Source organism: Natator depressus, chromosome 14, assembly GCF_965152275.1.
Source record: "Natator depressus isolate rNatDep1 chromosome 14, rNatDep2.hap1, whole genome shotgun sequence".
NCBI classification, from domain to species: domain Eukaryota; kingdom Metazoa; phylum Chordata; order Testudines; family Cheloniidae; genus Natator; species Natator depressus.
The window spans coordinates 8,933,964-8,953,949 of record NC_134247.1 but is presented as its reverse complement, the minus strand read 5'-3'; the positions used below and the strand labels follow the sequence as shown (position 1 = coordinate 8,953,949).

General features: G+C 44.8%; 1 protein-coding gene across 2 annotated transcripts; it reads right to left on the bottom strand.

The window, feature by feature from the left end:
• Positions 1-1,613: 1,613 nt before the first annotated feature.
• Positions 1,614-13,461, bottom strand: LOC141999081 (sterile alpha motif domain-containing protein 9-like). Of its 2 annotated transcripts, XM_074972218.1 has the most exons (4): positions 13,384-13,461; positions 12,254-12,455; positions 9,376-9,422; positions 1,614-8,965 (listed from the first exon to the last, which is right to left on the bottom strand). In XM_074972218.1, the coding sequence occupies exons 3-4, from the start codon at positions 9,377-9,379 to the stop codon at positions 4,164-4,166; spliced, it is 4,806 nt and encodes a 1,601-aa protein (XP_074828319.1). In that variant the 5' UTR covers positions 9,380-9,422; positions 12,254-12,455; positions 13,384-13,461; the 3' UTR covers positions 1,614-4,163. The 2 variants fall into 2 exon arrangements, with proteins under 2 accessions (XP_074828319.1, XP_074828318.1); XM_074972217.1 differs by lacking the exons at positions 12,254-12,455; positions 13,384-13,461 and having other exon boundaries at positions 9,376-9,445.
• Between the last annotated feature and the right edge of the window lie 6,525 nt (positions 13,462-19,986).

Genomic DNA, 19,986 nt, shown 5'->3' with positions numbered 1-19,986 from the left:
AACTGAACCTTCAGAAGGCCTAAGCTTTTTCTTTAGTACCAAGGAACAGTCCCAAGGAGCCATAGACGCCTCTGGTGGCTCTGCACTGAAGCTGATGTATTTGGGGCGCCTTCCCCATGTGACACCTCCGAGGGGAGTGAAATGCTGCCTCCATAAGGAAGCACTTAACCCTCACCGGCCTATCTTTTTTCTTGAGTGAGGCTTGAACGCTTTGCAAATGTAACATTTGTCACTAACGTTTTGAGCAGGCTGGGTGCAGGTTGCTGACCAGCATGGGTTTCACACAGATTCAGCAGGACTTAAACCCCAATGAATGATGCACCATTCTGGTACCAAGAGAAAAAAAGGAGTCAAAAAGAGATCAAAACCAGAAAATTAGCACTAAAACTGTCTAAAACTAACAAACTACTATTTTGCAACAAACAGGATCTATATATAGAAAGGAGTGAGGGAAGCACGTGAATTAACAAGCCTGGGTCGCTCCGACGACTGTCACTGGTGGTAAGAAGGAACTCTGGTGGGTTGGGGGAAGCTCTGCTCTCTTACACCAGCACACAGTGGTGTGTGGCAACAGGGCGTTCACGCCACCCGTTAGGATACTGCTGAGGGGGGAAAATGTCCAATATCTTTGTACAGGATGCGTGTACACTTATAGTGGAATGGACATGTGCAATCAATTGAAGAAGAACAAACAGCGATCTCACAGATTACCTTAATGGACAGTACTCAGCCAGTCAGGGTTGGTAGCTGAAGGACTCCATTCTTAGAGATGGGCCTTCCCCACGATAAATCTATTGAACACCAACAAGAATAACAAATACCCTCTCTTCTGTTCCAGAGTGGGTGCCAGCCAGGGTCCCTCCAGAATACTTACTGCATGCCTTGGTCTCAAGGTCGACTTTATGCCTTTCTCCTGATACCCAAAGTCATGAAGATGATCAGGCAGGGAGGATATGGCTACAGTGACACAAAAAGCCCCCTTAATGGCCCAGAGCATATTTAGTAGCAGACTTACTGCACCTGTGCACAGTGACTTATCTCTCTCCCAGACTTGTAGACAAATTCACCAGAACTTCCAAGTCTCCAACTGTTTAACCCTTTCAAGTCTCTACCAAGAGAATTTAAATCGATTTCTACAGTTTAAATAACATGGAACACTTTGTGGCTGTTTGGCAGTGGGAGGCAGGGAGAAGCATGCAGCGTGGGTTTTTATAGTAAGGTAAAATTAAATCAGATGGATTTTAAAAAGCCCTTTGTAACAATCCCCATTTTGTAGCTTTCTTCTTCCAAACTTTGAGCAGAGGAGTTGGGCTTCATCAGTGCTTATAGGAAAATAGGAGCTTAGTTTTCAGCTACTTTTATATTAACTAGTTGTACCTAGTCAATGAGTATCTCTAACATCCTTTTTAGGAAAACCTTTCATCTAACTACCCTCTGTCTTATATCTGTGAGAGAGAGCTCAAATTAGGTTTCTGTTAAAGGGTTCTTTTGTCAAACTAACAGCAAGTGATATTTTAGTCTTCCATGGATGTTTGTGAGGTAGTAACAATGCAATAATTGTGAAAGAAGCAAAATGCAAACTCCAAGAATTCTTTATAGAAGTCACTGTATTGTAGTAAGTGCAATAAAAACAGACAGTGAATCAGTACAATTAAGATACTTGTGCTGAGTGTTTGTCATTTCAAAATTAATAAGTTAAAATATAAAAACTATATGTTCAAACAAATTACATTAGGAAATCAGTATACATGTAAATCCTAAAACTAAGTAACAGGAGGATGTAACAATAAGCAGTACAGTTTCTTAAAGAATTTAGCCTTCCACAGTGTTAGAACTTCTTCAGTTTAGTTTCTTACCATAGACAAACTTCGTAAAATTGTAATGATGCTTCTTTTTTTAAAAAAAAAATCTTCAAACTACTATATTTCTCCTCTCCAAAATCAACAGATGTTTTGTTGCTTTATTGAATTTGGTTATTTAATACAGATAACTTTTACAGCTAGTGTGCCTGGTACTATACAACGGATGAAGTGTGCTGAATAGTTATGGTACTATAGTATACATAACTGGTATGGTAGAGATAGTTTATTAACAGCTATCAATTGTTCTCCATGTCCAATGGAGGTAGAACAAGAAGCAACGGGCTTAACCTGCACCAATGGAGATTTAGGTTAGATATTAAGAAAACCTTTCTAACTATAAGAGTAGTTAAGCTCTGGAATAGGATTCCAAGGGAGGCTGTGGAATCCCCATTATTGGAGGTTTTTAAGAACAAGTTGGACAAACACCTGCCAGGGATGGTCTAGGTTTACTTGGTCCTGCCTCAGCATGGGTGGCTGGAGTAGATGACCTCTCAAGGTCCCTTCCAGCTCTACATTTTTATGATTCCATGACTTAGCTGTGGGCCAATCTGCAAAAACCAGTAAGTATCACAATAAAACTTAAAACTAAATCCAAAATTATAAAATGTTAAAATATTTATAAATACAGATTAAAAAAGACATACACCATTAATCTGTATATGATCACCATACCGCTAGCTTTTTCCTTATACTATAAATGGCATGATAATATACCTATCTATATATGGTAATATACATAAATATACATAAGTATTTTATATGGGTCACCTTAAAATATAATCTTCCCTCTTACTTTCCCTGAAAAGATCAAAACCAAATTATAGGTTGCAATTAATTACAGCCAAGATTGTATCTGCCAATAATTCATTTACTAAGTCAAAAAAGGAAAATAAATTACCTGTATTACCTACTGTGGAATCTGCTGTCCACATACTGCAGTAAAGACTAGTATTGATGTCACTTAAGTTGGTACATGTTCAGTCTAGTGGTGAATTTGGCTCCATATTGATAAACAATTACTTTCTTCTGGGCTTTCAAACACCACAAAAAAAACCAACAACAAAACTTGACTATACATGACCATTACAGTTCCCAGAATATTCTGCATGGGAGTTAGAGGGGGTTACAACAGAGGTGTTAGACCTACTTAAATTCCAGTTCCATTCAGTCCGCCTCCTGAAATTCCACTAGATGTTAATATCAGATACAGGATTCTTCTTTACTTTCTCTTTTATCTGTTGTTGAACACTGCTGCTGTTAAACTCTTAAATATAACTACATTATTTTACTAGTGCATGAAAGGAACTAATACAGATATAAGGCAGTCTAAAAAGCATATTAATAGGTTCCATTTATTCCAGCCAGCTGCCTGCACATAGTTGAAAGCAAGGACTGCAATAATAATCTGCTGCTCTCTCTTAACTGATGAAGCAAACTAATTTTAAAAGCAAAGGGGGCTGGGGCATATGAGTTATGAGGAGAGGCTGAGGGAACTGGGTTTATTTAGTCTGCAGAAGAGTGAGGGGGGGGGATTTGATAGCAGCCTTCAACTACCTGAAGGGGGGATAGGCTGTTCTCAGTGATGGCAGATGACAGAACAAGTTGCAGTGGGGGAGGTCTAGGTTGGATATTAGGAAAAACTATTTCACTAGGAGGGTTGTGGAGCACTGGAGTGGGTTACCTAGGGAGGTGGTGGAATCGCCGTCTTTAGAGGTTTTTAAGGCCCGGCTTGACAAAGCCCTGGCTGGGATGATTTACTTGGTGTTGGACTTGCTTTGAGCAGGGGGTTGGACTAGCTGACATCCTGAGGTCTCTTCCAACCCTAATCTTCTATGATCCATCACTACTCCTCTTCTTATAAGTGCTGTGTCATATTTTGTTTCTAAGTTTGTGTTATTGATATGAAAACTTACATATCATTTCAGTTTTACACAAATAAAGGATGAAGCCTCTCTATGTTGAATATCCAGTTTTCTTCATCCTTTCCAAGAGACAATAACTTAAAAATTTCCTTTCCTTTCTGGGGAATTGAATCATGACAGCTACATTGAAACAAAGTATTCAGATACAAAACAATGACTTGAAAATTGCATATGGCAGTTGATACTAATGACACTATGTCAGAGTTGTACTTGCTCTAAGAGAAAGATTTAGTTCTCATTTTGGACAGTGGACTTTTTTTCCTGTTACGTTCTTTTCAGAACGTAACAGGAAAAAAACTTTAATACCTTGCAATGTTTTGAGTCTAGTGGGAATTTCAACTTAATGCACTAAGTACCTTATTTTTTGGAGCAAATTGTTTTATTTTTTTACCTGAATGTCATAGGCAACAAGCCCACTAAATGAAAATCCTAAATTAAATGTCACATTTTCATTTCCTGGAGGCACTGAATCAAAATGTAAAGGCAAAATATGAATCTGCCCAACATGACCCCGTGCACATACTTTCCCCTTTTCTGTCCAGCCATTCACTCTTTTTAAGACACTATGAACTTTGCCTATTTTCCATACATCTCCATGTAGCCACTTCATTCGTCGTTCATTTAGGGAGCCATCAATTAATTTATCAATCCTAGTCTTGTGTACAAACTTTCCTAGACCATTGCCTTTTCCCAGGAAAAAATGTGTGTAGATTCTCTTTTTTCTTGGAGCAACGTTTTTCATCTTGATGTCATACAAGTGCTTCATGGACTGAAGAGCAGCTATGAGAATATCATTTTTATCGGGATTAGATTCTCTGTCTAATGCATCATCTGGCCAGTACAGTAAGGTGAGCAAAAAATGGGCACTTGCTGGAAATGCTGTTCTTCTCTGTTTAAAAAATCTATTGCTGAGTTCTCTAAGTGTTTCAAAAGGAAGAAGTTTGGAAGATCCAGGAGATAAACATGCTAGTGTGATGTGACACAAAATATAATTGATGAGATCAATGTCCTCCAAGCTTCCTTTCTGTGGGTCTTCTGCATATAAGCTAATTATTTTTTCTAGCTTCTTAACTGACCTCTCATCCTTTGAATCTGAAAACAATGAAAGAATGGTAGTGACACTGCCACCACCATACTTATAAATGTTCATACGTCTGACGAGTTGGGTTTCAGGTACGGCTTTGTTTTCTCCCATAGGATACTCTGAAGTAAAGAACTTAGCATACACCTCAGACTGTCTTTTCAACCACTTTCTGGGATTGTAAACTTGTTCTTCCTTCTCCTCTGCCTCATTTTCTTTGTTCTGGTTTTTATCTGTTTGGAAGTAACTTAGATCTTCTGAAATCCATTCCAGAGCATTATAAATTTTCTGGCGTAAGCCTTTTAAACGACTGTGAAGCTTTCCCCAGGGTTTTTTAATTTCCTCAGGAATGTAGTCTGTTAGCAAATAACGCACAAGCTCAGGATGTTCCCCTTGTGTGTTTCTGGGAAATACCTCAAGTGTAGACAGAAATTTTAGTAGACGACATCCCACTTCAACCTCTCCAAAATATCCAGCATTGTTCATGTTGTCGATCTCTGACTTTGCAGCCTGTTGTGCAGCCCTGAAGCATTTCATAGCTTTAAGGGCAATTTCTATCATCTCAATGACTTCACCAGGCGTGGCCCCATCTGTCTCTTTGTCCACAGTAGAACTAAACCATTTCCTGTACACTTGACCTTCTGTATCCAAAATAAAAGAATCATATGGCAAATGAGATTTGGCTACCCCTGCCCAATATTCTGCATCCTCAAATTTCTCATGATTGTAATGCAATCGAGCAAGCTGCTGGGCAAAGTAGGCATCTTTTCCCAGGCATTCGTATGCAGTTTTTAAAACCTCTATAGCTTTTTCACAGTCTTCAACCTTACAGACATGCTCAATGAATGGAGAGAAGAGGCTGTCAGTATTGTCTCCCCTGCTTTTCTTGTCACGTCGTATGAACAGATCTCTGATGAATTTTATGAACTCTTCCCGTCCAAATCTGTGCTGAAAAAGCATTTTTTCCTGGAGAAGATTCATTGCAATTTGGCTTTGAGGCTGACTTCCTGAGAGTTGATGCAAAATTTCCTTAGCAACCAGGTGATGTATTATTTGAACACATGAAATATAGGTGGTATTTGCTCTTAATTCAATGAAAATAAGTCTTGCCTGTTCACTTAAGTTGTTTTTGAAATCATACTCTCTCTTTTCTGTATATGCCCCGAGCCCTAGAAAAGCTTCACAGTGTGATAATGAAATGTATGAACCATGTACATAGGAATTGAGCAAAGCAACATACTTCATCAAACTAGTAACAGGGGAGGAAAGGTCTATGCCTTCCTTCCAGTGCTCTACAAACTCTGTGACATATGTTTCCTTAAACTCCTTACTCATCAGGACAAATGTAATTATAAATTCAGGCTTGAAGTCTTTCTGCTCTTCAAGCTTTTCAATTTTGGTTTTAAACAGGTGTTTCTCTTGGTCTGACAGTTTGTGAGTGACAGCAACTGTATCGAGGGGAGAAGCTTTGCAAAGCTTTTCAGGGACATTAGATCGTTTACAGCACATGAGGATGAAACAAGGCTTGGATGAATGACCTCTTCGAGCTGCCATTGCATCCATTAAATCATTCTTTAATTCATCTAGATAATCTTCATCGTAGTCTTCAACAAGGAGGAGGACTGGGAGAGAATTCTTCATGTCATTTTCATCATATTCTCTAAAATTAACTGCATGTTGGGAGACAGTTGCAACTGGATATGAAGATCTGACCACAGCACATCTTAAATCCTTTCTTCTTTTCCATAGTACTTGCCTTGCAATGGTGCTTCCTCCACTTCCAGGTTGATGAAATATTTTTAGTTTAGCCACAGACCACCTGATTCTGTTCTCGTGCAAAATACCATCTAAGATTTTATGAACATCTCTGCAGGCATCACGTTCAATGACATCTCCACAGCCCCCTTTATCAGCAAGCCAGAAATTTTTCCAGCTGACTTTTCTACCTTGGTAAAATGTTCGTTCTATCTCTTGTATTTCTTTTGTGCTCAGAAGATCCAGTTTGATATCATCACATTGATTTGTACACAGTATTTCAAGGGAAAACATTTTCTCTTCTTCCAGTGTTGGAAGCACACACAGACCTCTTGTGGAAACTGGTAAACGTCTGGGACATACTGTAGATGGCATCATGTTTTGAATAGTGGCATCTACGTGACTTAGCTTCATGCCCACAATGCTCCTCTGTTCTAGTGTCTCAATGCTACAAGATGCCTGAGCGAGGTTAGCCCACTTCTCATAATTTTCTTTGGACTCTGCAATGCATATGATATAATCCATACCATTCATTTCTGTATAGAATTCCTGGAAGGTGTCTACAATTGGCTTCTCCACAGGTGATGACAGTAGGAAAAGTACCACAAAAGATCCCTTTGGAAGGATTTCATCACAGATAAATGAAATGGCTTTCTTAAGATACTTCTTTTTAGTTCTAATCCAAGTATTTTCATCACAAGGTTTTTCATCGCCAAGGAAGTCACTGCGTCCATTGCAAAATATCCAGCTGGTGTAAACATCTAGGCCCAAATGTTTTTTAAATTCAGTGGTGTTCATCTTGCTTTCATTGGCATAATTTTGCAAAAAATGCAAATGTGTTGCATGATGCTCTTTGTACTTGGCATGTAAACCTGACACATTGGAATCCTCATCAAAATCAAACACACAGAAAATATTCATGCGCATTAAAAAGTTGACAGACTTAAGATCTTCCTTTCTACATCTGTTTGTGACAAGGATGTAACTCAGGTAGTCATCTATATAGTTCTTGCCATCATTTAATAGGACTAATAACTTACGCCCTAAATCTTGTGAAGTTTCTATGAGGTCTTCATTACTGGAGGACTCAGCCATTTCTCTTCTAATATCCCTCTCTTGTAAACCCTGAATAAAATCCACTAACTGTTCTTCATTCTTTAGAGGTTCAGAATTGGCCTTAAGTCTTTGATAGAGAACTGAATTTTTTTCACATATTGTCTTATTGCTGTTTTCATTAAATCTAGGTAAGCGTACTTGAAAAATCTTCCCCTTCACTGTACTGGATGATGGTTCAATGTCAACCTCCACCACAAAGCGTTGGTCTTGAGTGTCCTTCTCAATCACTTCAATAAAAACAGGAGGGTGAATGCATATTCTTGCAGCTTCTTGGTCAGATGCATTGAAACATTTTGCAATGTTTTTATCCAATGCATCAACATAGATGTCTCTGTGTCTGACTGGCACACCTATTATCTGCCCATGTTCATAATCCTTGTCACCTTCAAACCTGTCCATGACACCAAAGTGTATCGTTCCATTACTTCGGATATTCATGCAGGCTGAGCCAAATCGAATCACTTCAAAGGCAAACTTTGCTTCAAGCAGTGGTCTGTCTAGTTCCGCAGCAATTGCAAAGGATTTGTATTCATGGCAAGGGGTGATCAAATCAATGACTCCTGTTTCAGGAGAAAGGACTGTGTTTTTCACATACTTAAAATTAATATCTTGAGTGCCAAATGGTCGAAATCTGCTCAGAGTTAAAGCTTCAACTCTTTTTTTATGCATTGAATGACTTTTTCCATTTTCTGTCCTGCCAAAAGTAGACACTGATTTTTCTGTGTCTTCCCTGCTAGACTCTTCTAGTGGACCAGAGATGTCTGTTTCGGAAGCTGCATGCTGATGAAATGTTACTTGAGAACTTGGTACATTTTTAGGCCGTGTGATTTGGATGTTCTTCAAGCCACACTCTCTCTTTTCAGCTGGTACATTAGCTGTTGTAGGCATGTTAGAATTCCTGATTTTCATTTTTTTCCCCTGAGCATTAGTTGTTCTACCAGTGTCACTCAAGATTTCTGGAGTCTTAAAACTGGGATTATCTGCTTGCCCTATACCTGCTTCTTTGTTCAAACATTCCAAAAGTTCATTTCTTTCACATATAAGTACATGGATTTGGCCTTTTTTCATACCAATGCTTTTGAGAAAAGAGTCATCTATTTTTCTAAGCACTGGACCTGTTACTTCTTCCTCCCATAGCTTTTTCACATATTCTTCTTTTATTCCAATGGACTCTAGCCAGTCTCTGACGTGACACTCATTCCATTCAGCCAAAGGTAACGTTTTGTAGTCTAAGAATAAAATAAGTTTTAATAAAAATAAATAATAATAATTAATAAATCAGACAAAACGTGAGGTCACCCTGAGCAATTCAGCATGCTGTGTTCTTGTAGTTATAATCCTCCTTGAGAGCGAGCATGCGCATGTATGCATGGGTTGGTGGACTGAGTATAAAACTGGGGATCAGGAACTCCTACATTCTGATTCCAACTCTCACTCATTTGCTGTCTAGTCTTGGGCAAGTCACTGAGCCATTGTGGGTCTGAGTTTCCCAATCTGTAAAATGGGAATAATACCTATTTACCCACCTTGCAGGGCTGTTGAGAGGATTCACAGTTGTGTACCATACAGTGGACCATTTACTTGTACTTATATGTTTAAAAATAATTATGGGGAGATATCTTAAAAGCAAGGTACATACCCATTTTCTCTTGAAGTGGGTTTATCCCCCTGCTGATAAATGAAGATCTAAAGTAGAAGAAAACATACATACATGTGTTTCAGAAAATCATTTCCACGTAATCCAGATTTACTCTATCTATACTGTAATTAATTTTTTGCACCGTTTGTCTTTTTATGTACATTATTTCTTCATTTTCAAAATCTTGGATTGCCATCTAGCACTCTGCTTTTCATAGTCTGACATAAAAGTGGTGGAAAATAAATCCAGTAATGCATAGAAAATAACATAACTCATTAGTCATGAACTTGGGAGCTTAAATTCATAACTCTAGACACTAAAAATCATGGGCTGAATAGAGACACTGGATTTAATGCTCATTACAACAATCTATAACCCACTAACTCCCCTCCAGCTGTTTCCTCCCTCCCCTTTCCCCCCTTTTACTGGAGAGGCCTTAACAGGCCATTTCACCTTGAATGGTCCCTTGAAATATGGGTTAACTACTTATGCTAAACAATCTTTCATCTTGTATTTAGCTGTGACACTCTGGTTAAGTTTCCCAGACATGAAGAGCTCTGTGTAAGCTTGAAAACTTGTCTCTCTCACCAACAGAAGTTGGTCCAATAAAAGATACAACCTCACCCACCTTGTTTCCCTGAGGGCTTGTCTACACTTACAGCACTGCAGCCTGCCACTGTAGCACTTACTGAAGACACTACGTACATCAATGGGAGAGCTTCTCCTGTCAGCATAGGTCCACCCGACCGGGAGGTGGTACCTATGTTGACGGGGGAAGCCCTTCTGCTGAGATCGCGCTATCTACACCGGGAGTTAGGTTGGTATAACTGCCTCACTCAGGGGTGTGGATCCGATGTAGTTATAGTCTGAATGATATAGTTATAGCAACATAAGTTTGTAGTGCGGACCAGGGCTAAGTAACCCCTCTCCCAAGTGCTGCACTCGAACAGCCTGTAGCTTGCAAAATTGGGAAAACACCTTAGATTTCCCCCATTCCACCTCTTTCTTAGCCAAACATGGCATGTTAATGAAGCCAAATTAATATTGATAACCACAGTGATAATGGGTCCACCTCTCAAATAGTGCTACATAGACAGGACTTAATCCTTGACTAATCTCCTGTATCACAGAACCTCCTGCTCATCTCACTGCATCTGCATCTCCAAGAGAGTGAGCTGGATACATTTTCTCATTTGCGAGACGCTTGCCTATGGGTAGGAAGAAATTATCATTGGGGCTGATTGGCATCCCATGGTGAGTTTTAGGGCTTGGCTAGATGATGAGTTAGTGTGCAACCAGAGGGGTGTATGCTATAGTGTGTTCCAAGGGGGAGGGTCCAGCTGGAGGTGTGGGCTCTGGGGATGAGAGGTTTGGGGTGCAGAAGGGTGCTGCAGGCTGGGATCGAGGGGTTCGGAGGGTGGGAGGGGGATAAGGGGCACAGGCTCCGGGCGGCGCTTACCTCAAGCAGATCCTGGAAGCAGCGGCATGTCTCTTCTCTGGCTCCTTCACCGAGGCGCGGCCAGGCAGCTCTGCATGCTGCCCTGTCCTCAGGCACCACCCCTGAAGCTCTCATTGGCTGCAGTTCCCGGCCAACGGGAGCTGCAGGTGTGGCGCTTGGGGCGGGGGCAGCGTGCAGAGTGGAGCCCCCGGCTGCCCCTGTGCATAGGAGCCAGGGAGGGCCATGCCGCTGCTTTCAGGAGCTGTGTGGAGTGCCCCCCCCACCACCACCACCACCATGCTCCCTGACTGGAGCGTCGGAGCAGGGCAAGCCCCAAACCCTGCTCCTCAGCGGGAGCTCAAGGGCTGGATTAAAATGGCCCATACAGCTAAGCCTAAACTGTCAGAAAAAATTTTCCCCTTCTTTTAGTGACAGTTCAGGTTGCAGAAGCACATAGCCAGCCACCCAAAACCTTACAATCATAGACATCAGAAGAGAAGAGTCGTCTCCATGCCTCATTGCCTTCATACTGCCTACAGGACTGTGCTAATGCACTCTGACACCTCCAACAGGTACTGAAAATCAATTCATAGGACTGGAAGGGACCATCTGGGTCATTGAGGCCAGTCCCTGGCTAGCACAGGCCACCCCATTGTATAATCCTGTTCATAAAAGTATCAAGTTCCATTTTAAAACTATTACAGTTGTTTGCTCCCGCTATTCCTGTTTGGGGGGGGGTTCCAGAACCTCACTCCTCTGTTGGTGGTGAGAAACCTTCTAATTTCCAGCCTAAATGTATTCATGGCCAGTTTATAGACACCAGTCCTCGAGTTTAAAGACCCCTTCTCCCTCCCTGGTGTTTTCACAGACAGCCTTAACTTTGCTAGGCTAAATAAGACACTACACACTCCAGCTTCATCCACTTTGCATTGTAACCAAGGAACAAAACCAAACAAAAGCAATGCAACTTAATAGCAACCTCAGCAGTGTTAAACCACCTTAGCGACCCAGTGACTTGACAGGTGTGACAGCCATATGTGCTGCCCTGTAGATACAAGCGCACCCTGAGGTAGCCCTTAAACATTTTGCATTTCCTGGGTTTCAGAGGTTTAAGCATGGGGGCACTCATCTTTCTGGAAGTTGGAAGGGCAGGAGGCTGTGCTGGGCAACCTGACTGCCACTTTAACCAGGGGTTTTGGCAGTTAATTCCACAGGTTTCTTGAGAAAGTCAATGCATAGTTAGCTATCAAATACAGTCCCAGCCCTACTTCCCTGGCTTATATTTTAGACAAGGGGCTGTGCTGTCTGTGTACAAAATGAGTTCATATCCCAGCTTGTTCCTGGTGGCAAATACCCTGTAGTGCAAGGTTTCTACACAGTGTAGTCCAGGTTTCTACACAGCTGAGATCCAGTTCCTTAGTGGCAATTCCAGGCTCCTACCTGCTTCAGGGATGTGAATTCAGGTTTAAAGACAGAAGAATCCTTAGAGTGAAAGAGACCCTGCAGCAAAAAGGCAAGTTAAGCAGGGCCCCTGATTTGAACCAGCCTTGTTTTTGGAGAGACGAGAAACCCTTGGCCCTATAACTTTGATGGAGAGTAGATGGAGAGGTGAGTATAGAACTGGAGAAAGATGGTCCAATTCCTGTGAAGGAGAGAGGGGAGAAGGGTCAGTGGGCTATTGGGACAGGTGGGAGAGATTGGTGATAGGGGCTTAAAAAGGAAGGGGGAACAAATGCACACATTTAAGTAAACAGCAAGACCCTGGAACAGATGTGAGAGAGCGATGAGTAGCTGCTAATCACATCCCTCCCCCGAATTATTTCGCAAAAGCAACTCCAAGGCTGTACAAATACTTTAAAAAAAATTCTTTTTAGCTGAGCGCTTCACAGCCCCAGGGTGGGGGGCCTGATGCGTTGAAACCCCTTCCCCGGGAGTAGCGTGGGAACGTTAATTCCACGGCGGCCGCGCAATGGGACCTGACAAGGCAGCCAGAGCACTTGAGGAAACGAAAGTAATTGTTGACAGTCCTGGCTAAAGCTCGCCACGAGGGGGCAGCAAAGCTCGAGCGTGGAAATGGAGGCGTTTGTGGGTTGTTTGCCAGGTGAGGGGATGGGCTCCAGAGACCACCCGAATTGGGGTCAGGGTCAGCCCAAGGTGGGGGGTTAATGGCCTTTAGCCCAGCCCCCAATGTCACCATCAGCAGCCCACGGGCCCACCGAAAATCCCAGCCTGCAGCAAAGCCCGGGGCACAGCCCCCTTCCGCCCCATATGCCCAGGGCTGGTGCAGCGGATGGGGACACACACCCCCGCCCCGCGGGCACGGTGCTCAGTGCCCGGTTCCGCCATTTGACTGCCAGGGACCAGGCACCGGGGAGAGACCCGGGCTGGGCCCCCAGGGACGATGTGCCGGGGCTGGGCGCCTCTGGCAATGGGGCCCCCGCGCTGGAATTCCCCGGGCCGAACGGCCCCGCGCGACTCTTCCCGGGGAGCCGCCCAGCAATTGCCCCGGCAGGGCGGGGGCGACGCTTCCCCAAAGCCCCCTGCAGCTCCAGCGCCCGGGGCTGCCTCACCCGTCGCCGAGTGCCCCGCGGGGGGCCGCGCAGCCGCCTGCCCCGTCCGAGGAGCCGTGGGTCGGCCGCGGGTTTGCAGCAGATCACGGGGCTGGGCAGCACCCCGCGGCGGCGGGCTCGCCCGGCTCTGACGCGCCCAGAAGGGCGGGTGGGGAGCGAGACCAGCGGCTGCCGAGCTGGTTTCCATGTCACGCCCTCCCCCATGCAGTGAAAAATAAATATCTCGGTGCTAAAAAGACCGCCCCCCCCAGCTCCCCGCGGCTTTCACTTGCGCTTCCCAGCCGCTGCTCAGCGCCCAGCTTGCGCCTGTTCCCGAGCCTGACCCCCCCCCAGGGGTATGGTCGGCACCCTGCCCCGCCCCTGGCCCCTGGCTTGGTCCCAGCGCTCGGCTCGCACCCGCCTGGCTGCTCCCAAAGCTGCTGCGTCCCTCGCTACCCTGCCTCTCGCGCCGGCTGGGAGCCATGCAGCCGCCCTGTAATGGGAGCCAGTTACTGTGCTGGGGAAGCGCCTGCACCGACCGGACTGGGTTTAAAGACCCCCCAGTCACGGCTGTGGGCTGAGCTAGCGGGTCTGCTTACCCCACCAGCCTCTCAGCACCGCAGATGCCTGCTTTTCTTGCACAGCCCCCCCGCCCCGCTGGCTCCCAAAGGACACGCTGCTGTAGGCCACAGCGAAAACCGGTTCTGTGGGGGTTGGGGGCATTCACAGAGCAGCTGTAGACTGGGTGCCACGCCTGGGCCCGAGACATGAGCAGCGTGGTGGGACTCACCGCGTAACGTGGGTTTGGGCTGACGAGCAATGGCTGAGGGGAAAGGCCAGGGGCCTGGCGCGGGGTGCTGCGCTCATGCCAGGCCTTCAGCGCCGGGATGCCAGCATGACAGCTGCACTGACAGTCGAGACGGGAGTTGGGACTCGGAAGCTTGCCATGCCCAATTGCCACTGGTCAGTGGGCAATCATTTTGGAGTTTGAAAAGCCACAGTGGGGACCATTGTCATGCAAGTGTGCAGGGCCATGCATCACCTTCCGCTATGCAGATCTCTGATGCTCAGTAAAATGCAGGCCATAATGGATGGATTCACAGCAATGGGGTTACTGAGCTGGGACCATAGCTGGTACACGTATGCCAATTTTGAAACCAGCCCACCTTGCCACAGTGTGCATGCACAGGAAGGGCTGCTTTTCTATGGTTAGGCAATCATTGGTGGATCACTAGGGATGCTTCACCAACATCTGCGTTGGCTGGTCACAGACATTGCACGAGGCGCATATCTTTAAGAACACAGGGGCTGTTCAGAAAGCTACAAACAGCGCCATTCTTTCCTGACCTGTGGCTTACCAAGGGCCGTGTTGAAATGGCAACAGTAATCCCGGGGGACCCAGCCTACCTCCTGCTCCCCTCACTCATCAAACTCCACGCCAGCCACCTCGACCGCACCAAGGAAAGAGTCAGTCAGCAGGTGCAGAAGGACAGTTGAACATGCTTTTGGTAAGCTGAAGGGACGCTGTCATTCCGATCCAGTCTTGTTAGTAAGGAACACCAAAGATATCCCAATGGTTATAGCTGTCAATTGTGGCCTGCATAAGATCTGTGAGGCAAGGTGGGGGAAGGGTGCAGCCAGGGCAGAGGGCCTCTGAGTTCAAACAGTCAGATACAAGAGCTTTAAAAGAGCTTAACACAATGCTATGTGGCTGAGGAAGTGCTTTGAATTGAAAGAGACTTTCCTTAATGCGGTGTGGAGGCCTGTACTTTACCTGGCCCAGACGGTTTGGGGGCTGATAGGAATTGTGTGGTGCTTGGTATACATTTATTAATGCACCTATTAATTTTGTGGTGCTTGCTGTACCTTTATAATTATTACACGGTTTGTCACTGCTCCTCTGCGTTCCATCAGCCTGCACAATAACATGCTTTCGATAGCCTTAGTCATTTCACAGCATCTGTTGTGAAGTAATAAAGATGCATGTTTCCAAAAAAACAGATTTTTATTGTGTACCAAAACCAGTGCACAAGTGCTATGTTGCATCTAAAAACCAACTACAATAAAAACTTCTGAAATAAATTAACAGAAAAGAATTTAACAAGGGGAAAGAACATTTATGGCCATTTCGGCTACCCTACAGCAACCATGGCTCTCGCAGGCCAGTGTAGGTGAAGCTGTGGTTTTCCTTCCTGTCCCATAGCATGGAGAGGTAGGGGGAGGAATGCAGCCCCTGATGCCACCTGGAATGCGTGGGTGGGTAAGTAAGTAAAAGGAGGTGCTAAAATGGAGCTCTCCATTGACTTTCTAATTGTAGCCAATTATTTTATCATTCATTTATTGTGGGTGGTATAATGTTAGGATTATAGAAGTATAAGATTGGTTAGTAGTCAGAAGAGACGAGTCTGTATGAGGTATCTAAGTAAGCAGGGCTGAAACACAAGGCCTACAGCCTGAGGCCAGTAAGAGTTTAGATTAGCCCTTAGAGTTAAGAAATGCTTGATGTAAGTAAGTGACCGACAAATAACCTGATGTCACAAGATTAAAAATTGTAGCAATGAGTGGTATTGCAAAAAATTAGCTGCAAGATTAATTTTAGATTACAAAATGCCCTAGAGGTACTTTTTTTTTTTTTAAAACATGTTCCTTAACCACTGGATACAGGTTGTGCGTCAGTGCTGAGAATAAAAGGAACTATACACAACCTATGGAAAACAGGGTACCCCAATATTCTCAGGGGACACAATACAATTAGGGAAAAGAAGGCTGACACTTTCACACACATGCACAGGATATGAGGTATAGTCAGAATCACATTATAAAAGAGGGTGCCCAGATTGGGAAAATTGAGCTCCCCCTGGGAAAACTCCAGCAGGAACCCTCCGTCTACTGATGATCAATCCATGAGAGACCCAGCATACCCTAATACTATCTAGGAGGATATGAGTATGACTATAGCTATAATAAGTGAATAGGTATAGTAGGATTTATCTGTGCTTGGATATTCATTGTTGGTAACTTTTAGCAATTTTATTAAAGAAGTTGTTCTAGTGAATGTATGTGTTACTTTCCTTAGTCTTCATGTGTTCCTAGAGACTCTAGATCTGAAACAAGTGGCAGAGGGAGCTTTCACTCTGTTGAGCTTGAGACTGTAGCCAGCAGAGCCAAACCCACAGTGGTGTAATACAACATTACTAAATGCACTGGATCCAAGGGGCATGTAGCATTGCTTCTTCCCCGAGGCGACGCTCCCGAGCCGGGAACGATCAGCAAATGGAGCGGCAAGCGGCGATATGGTCTTTGCCCAAGCAGTGGAGGCAACGTTGGTGCTAGTCACTCCCAGAGAAGGAGTTGACGGCACGAAGCGCGGTACTTAAACCTGTCTTGCCTGGGCATAGTGCCCGGGCTGGGGAAGAGTCCTGCAAAGGGAAGGAAAGTCCAAAACGCTAACTAACAACTATGAACGGATAACTAATTACAACTAGAGAAAGAAAAAACAAAACAAAAAAAACTATGTACAAGGAAAAAACAAGTGAAAACACAGTACACATAGCAAGCTAAGAGCACCGAGGAACAGGCGTTCCGACTCTGGCCATGCAGCAGTAAGAGGGAACTCCAGGCCCCTCTGTTCACGGTTTGATGCAGCACAAGCTTCCAGGCTCTCAGAGAATGTGTCCTCCAGTATCCTCTTCTTTCGTCTCCTCATTTGGCTCAGATATTCCATGGGTGTGGTGGAAGGCCCCCTCAAGGCCACAATGGCAGCAGCTACAGATAAGACACACACAGGTATCATGTCTATAGTCACAACTGGAAGCAAAAGTTAAGTTTCGGAACCCCCTTTACTCGGTCCCTTAAATTTTAAACAAGACATGCTTATTGACACTTCAGCTTCAGAGTGCTTGTGCCCAGCACCATCGCTAGTCCCAGCCATGGTGAGTATGGCCCAGTAGAGGTGTGGGAGGAATTGTTCAGTTGCATGAAACAATAACATTTTAGCCTATTTCCATGGGTACACATATAGGGCAACGACACTGAATACTGGCACTGTTTTCCACAGGCAGTGGTGATTTTAGCCGATATCTCGCTCCTGAGAGTAACAAAAGCACAGAGATGCTGCTGCTGGTGTCCCGAAGCCGTCTGGGCCCATATGCTGCTAGCCTGTTACCTGCAATGGTGCCTGACGAAGTCATTGCAGAGTGGCGTAGGGAAGTGTCTATGGAGGAAGAAATAAGGCTGCCGTCCCAAGAATCCTTCAGGAGAGGATTGCAGAGTGCCTCCATGAATGTTCCATCAAGGTCTCTCAGGAGGACTCAAGGGACATCCCTGTGTACATAAACAAACTGCTTCACATGGCCCCCGCCTAACTCTAGAGGGGAATGGAAAGCAGACAACAACTCTACCTGTGTTTGTTGTACCACTACCTCTTCTACTAAGAATAAATTAATGAAAAGTTGATACCTGCATCCTCCTAAGCTGGGAGTCAGGCACCAATGGGAAAAGCGTTCACACACTTGCCAGAGATTCTTCCCGTTCATTGGGCTTGCCTGTGCTCAGCTACTGGGACTAGCTAAACTGCAGTCCTTCACATCACACGGCACTGCTGCTGAGCCCTATTATACCCTTTCAGCTGCATCCTCCACGCAATCTGTGGATGTCCACATGTCTACGGCTGATCTGTTGCTGTGCCCGCACAGCCTCTTCTCCCCACAGTACCCAGGAGATCCAATACTTCATCTCCTCCAGACAGGAGTTTGTCTGGAGCATGGAGACAGCATGGTTGGTCAGGTAGTTGCACACGAGGGAGAGCTGCTAGGTGTGCCTGCCGAAGTTGGTAATCGGAAAAAGGCATTTCAAAAATACGTTGGATTTTTGAAGGGGATGTGGCTTATGGTCTCTGCGATCCCGAGGCATTAGAGTTCACAACTGTGACCAGAGAAGTCACTGTCGGGCATTGTGAGACAACTGCTGGAGGACTGTTGGGGTTGACACAGGTCACGCAATGTCTACATTCGCACTGAGTCAACCTCAGTACGTCGACCACGGCTTGACGCCAGAGGTAATGATGTTATTGCATTGCTATAATGGGGTGTTTACGTTGGCGGGAGAGAAATTTTGAGTGTAAATGTGCACAATCAAGTAGATGCAAGGCAGCTTACATCAACCTAACTTTGTAGTGTAGACCAGGCCTATGACTCCTCAGACCCTTCTCCTATTACTCTGTGAACTGTTACCTAGTCATCATAAGTAGAAGCCACAAGACAAAGACTCCAAGAAGAAAGAACAGTTAGACTTTGTAGTAACAGTGTTTCTTCAAGATGTTTTGCACATGTGGATCCCACAGCTTGTCCTCCATCTGTGCTCCTTTGGAGCCCATCTCTCTTGAATTAGCAAGAGAACAGAGTCCGTCAGGCTGTTCTGTCCTATATGCCTTGGGGAGGTGTGGCAGGGGTGTGGCACGAAGACCTTCAGGGTATGTCTACACTGCAGACAGACACCCACAGCTAGCCTGTGCCAGTTGACTTGGGCTCGCGGGGGTCAGGTGCTGTTTAATTGCGGTATAGATGTTCAGGTGCAGGCTACAGCCTGAGTTCTGGGACCCTCCCTCCTTGCAGGGTCCTAGAGCCCAGGCTGCAGCCTGGCCCTGCAATGTCTACACTGCAATCAAACAGTCCCTTACTCCGAGCATCTTAGCCCAAGTCAGCTGTGTGTTTTTATCTGCAGTGTAGACATACCCTCAGGGTGCAGGCCTGGCCCCAGCGGGCACCGGTGGTCAAAGATTCTGATGCTTTTATTTGGCTTTTTCACAGTTGCCACCTTTATTTGCAACACAAGTCATTCTCCCCCCCTTTCCCTGAATATGTGTGTTCCAAGAATCAAGTCTTGTTTGTGATGTATTCTTCTGTAAATTGGCTGCCTCTCAATGCTACTCTTGTGTTTACCTTTTGTTTTAGCTCCTGGAGGTGGAAGATGTCAGGCAAACAGGCTCCAATCCACATCTGTCCCTGACTATTTTTGATGGACACCATGTTGGTGTGTGCTCACTCATTGTTTTTTCTTATGGCCTTACGAAGTGATGGGGATACTTGAGACAAAGATCATTTTAGTTAGCCTCTGAGCACATCTGTTTATTGTTCTATTTTAGGTACCTATGTAGCTCCTATTACAGGAGTACCTGAGCACTTAATAATCTTATTGTATTTATCCTCAACATCCCTGTGAAGAAGGGCAGAACTAAGGGGAACTGAGATACAGAGAGAGACTAAATGACTTGCACAAGGTCACAGAGGAAATCTGTGGAGGGGAGCAGGGAGCTGAATCCAGGTCTCCCGAGGTTAAAGCAGGAATGACTTTCAGAGGTGCTTGCAGACCAAGAAATGTTTGCACTAGTTGGGAAAGTTTGCAACATGGCATCAGTTCTGCTGCACTGGTATTAACAATATTAGGAATCCTGGAATAGATGGGGCACCAGCTGCCGACACCTTTCTAAACAGTGTCATGTAACTGCCCAGAACAGGTCTAAGCTGACACAGTGCTTAAAGCAGTTGCAACAGCCAGTGACTGACAGCAGGGCTCCTATCACCACAAAATGGAACTGAACCCATGTTAACAAAAGACACACTCAAA